At 39.1% G+C, this 2,019-nt stretch overlaps 1 protein-coding gene across 1 annotated transcript in view; it reads right to left on the bottom strand.

Annotated features, from left to right (window-relative positions):
• Nucleotides 1-231, bottom strand: part of LOC143041564 (serine/threonine-protein kinase grp-like) — a 399-nt gene extending 168 nt beyond the window's left edge. Inside the window, exon 1 of the mRNA XM_076213576.1 lies at nt 1-231. This exon is cut by the window's left edge and continues 168 nt beyond it. Within this exon, the coding sequence (XP_076069691.1) occupies nt 1-231 (231 nt within the window).
• Nucleotides 232-2,019: the final 1,788 nt, after the last annotated feature.

Raw genomic sequence — 2,019 nt, 5'->3', positions numbered from 1 at the left:
AAGGTACTCTTCCTCCACGAACTCACAAGCGAGCCCGAAGTCGCCGATTTTAAGAACGTCGTCGCGCGACAGAAGAAGGTTATCGGGTTTGAGGTCTCTGTGAGTGACGTGGAGAGAGTGGAGGTATTTAACTCCTTCAATCAGTTGTACAAAATAGAATCGTGCCTTTTCTTCGTGCACTCCACAACCGTTGATTCTTTCTTTAAGAGTGCCACCGTATATGTACATCATTATCGCTATTATCATATCATTATCGCAAGTGTTGTTTCCGGCTTCCAATTCCTTTGTGTCTTGTACAGCAGAGAACTCTGGTCCACGTGATAGAATTGTCACACAGGGCTATTTTTCCTACCTCTAACTTCCACTTGAATAACTAGATTATGACTTCGCTTACACAAATCTAGAGTTCTCTAAGAACATTTTAACAGTATGTCTAACATTCGTATAGGTTTACTATATGTTACGGAAAGATGATTAATTTGATACTTGGAGATTTGAAAAATGAAATATTATATTGCAACCGAAGTCGTTTTCACTCAAACGAACTCCCAACTATTTATTTGATTTGCTATCATTTGTCCGTTTGTTTATTATAATTTGCTTTATTCTCGTTTATTATTAGTTACATGTCAATTTATTATTATCTACTATTTACCTGTTTATTATTTAACTATACGTATGCATTTATTTATATATTTTATTTATTATTTACATTATTATAGTTTTTATTCATTCTTTTATTTATTTATCATTATTATGATTTTTTCGCATCCGACCTAGATATGGACCAAAAGGTCTCCTGTCGGCATGCTCCGCCTTTGTAATCCTTTGTAACTGTCGGAGTTGGTGGAACCCATAGAGGCTCAGTGTGATAACCCATTTCATTAATAGCACACAGGTGTTGACGATTTATAGCTTTCCTTAGTTACATGACTACATGGTTTGGTAATGTCTAGCATAGGGTAAGCAGCAGTCATCAATCACCTCGAGGATTTGATAGTCACGGTCCAAGTCGTTCCCGTTTTCGTGGACTTCTGCAAGGCGCTTGATTCTGTTGATACACTTTGAGTTGTTTAAAGGTTGTGAGTAGCGTCTAATAAAGATTGTTTTCTTTTATTTAGACACTGGAAGTGGGGAGTGGGTATGAGGCTTTTTTCAGTGCTTTTAGAGTGAGGCAAGAATATTTTTCTATCCAATTTCTCTTCAATCCTGGAATGGAATAAAAAATGTAGCTACTAGTGGACGCGGAGCTCCTACTGTTATTGTCTAGATCACAGACATAGACATTGATGATTCAGCTGTACTTCTTGTAGTTGAAGGCTGTTATTAGGAAGAGTCTGAAAGGAAGTAACAGATGAGAGCAGATAAACTAGGGTCCGAGGGTTCCATTGAATGCGAGATCTCCGCAATTCCATTTGAGTCTTCTGAGTGCTCAGCCATCATGGTCTATCGTTGAGAACATGTAATCCTTTAACAGTGATCAGATTGGTCTTCTTCTCTCCGTTTCTCTTTCTCTCTCTCTCTCTCTCTCTCTCTCTCTGAGTCTTCTGAGTGCTCAGCCATCATGGTTTATCGTTGAGAGCATGTCATCCTATAACATTGATCAGGTTGGTCTTCCTCTTTCCGTTTCTCTCTCTCTCTCTCTCTCTCTGTTTGAGTCTTCTGAGTGCTCAGCCATCATGGTCTATCGTTGAGAGCATGTCATCCTTTAACATTGATCAGGTTGGTCTTCCTCTTTCCGTTTCTCTTTCTCTCTCTCTCTCTCTCTCTCTCTCTCTCTCTCTCTCTCTCTCTCTCTGTTTGAGTCTTTTGAGTGCTCAGCCATCATGGTCTATCATTGATCTCTCTCTCCCTCTCTCTCTCTCTCTCTGTTTGAGTTTTCTGAGTGCTCAGCGATCATGATGTATCGTTGAGAGTATGTCATCCTTTAACATTGATCAGATTGACTAGAAACATCTTTCCGTTTCTCTCTCTCTCTCTCTCTCTCTCTTTCTCTCTCTCTCTCTCTTTATATTTATA

Source organism: Oratosquilla oratoria, chromosome 31 (genome assembly GCF_046742065.1).
Source record: "Oratosquilla oratoria isolate Oo_2021 chromosome 31, ASM4674206v1, whole genome shotgun sequence".
Taxonomy (NCBI): Eukaryota; Metazoa; Arthropoda; class Malacostraca; order Stomatopoda; family Squillidae; genus Oratosquilla; species Oratosquilla oratoria.
This window is presented reverse-complemented; position numbering and strand designations above follow the sequence as displayed.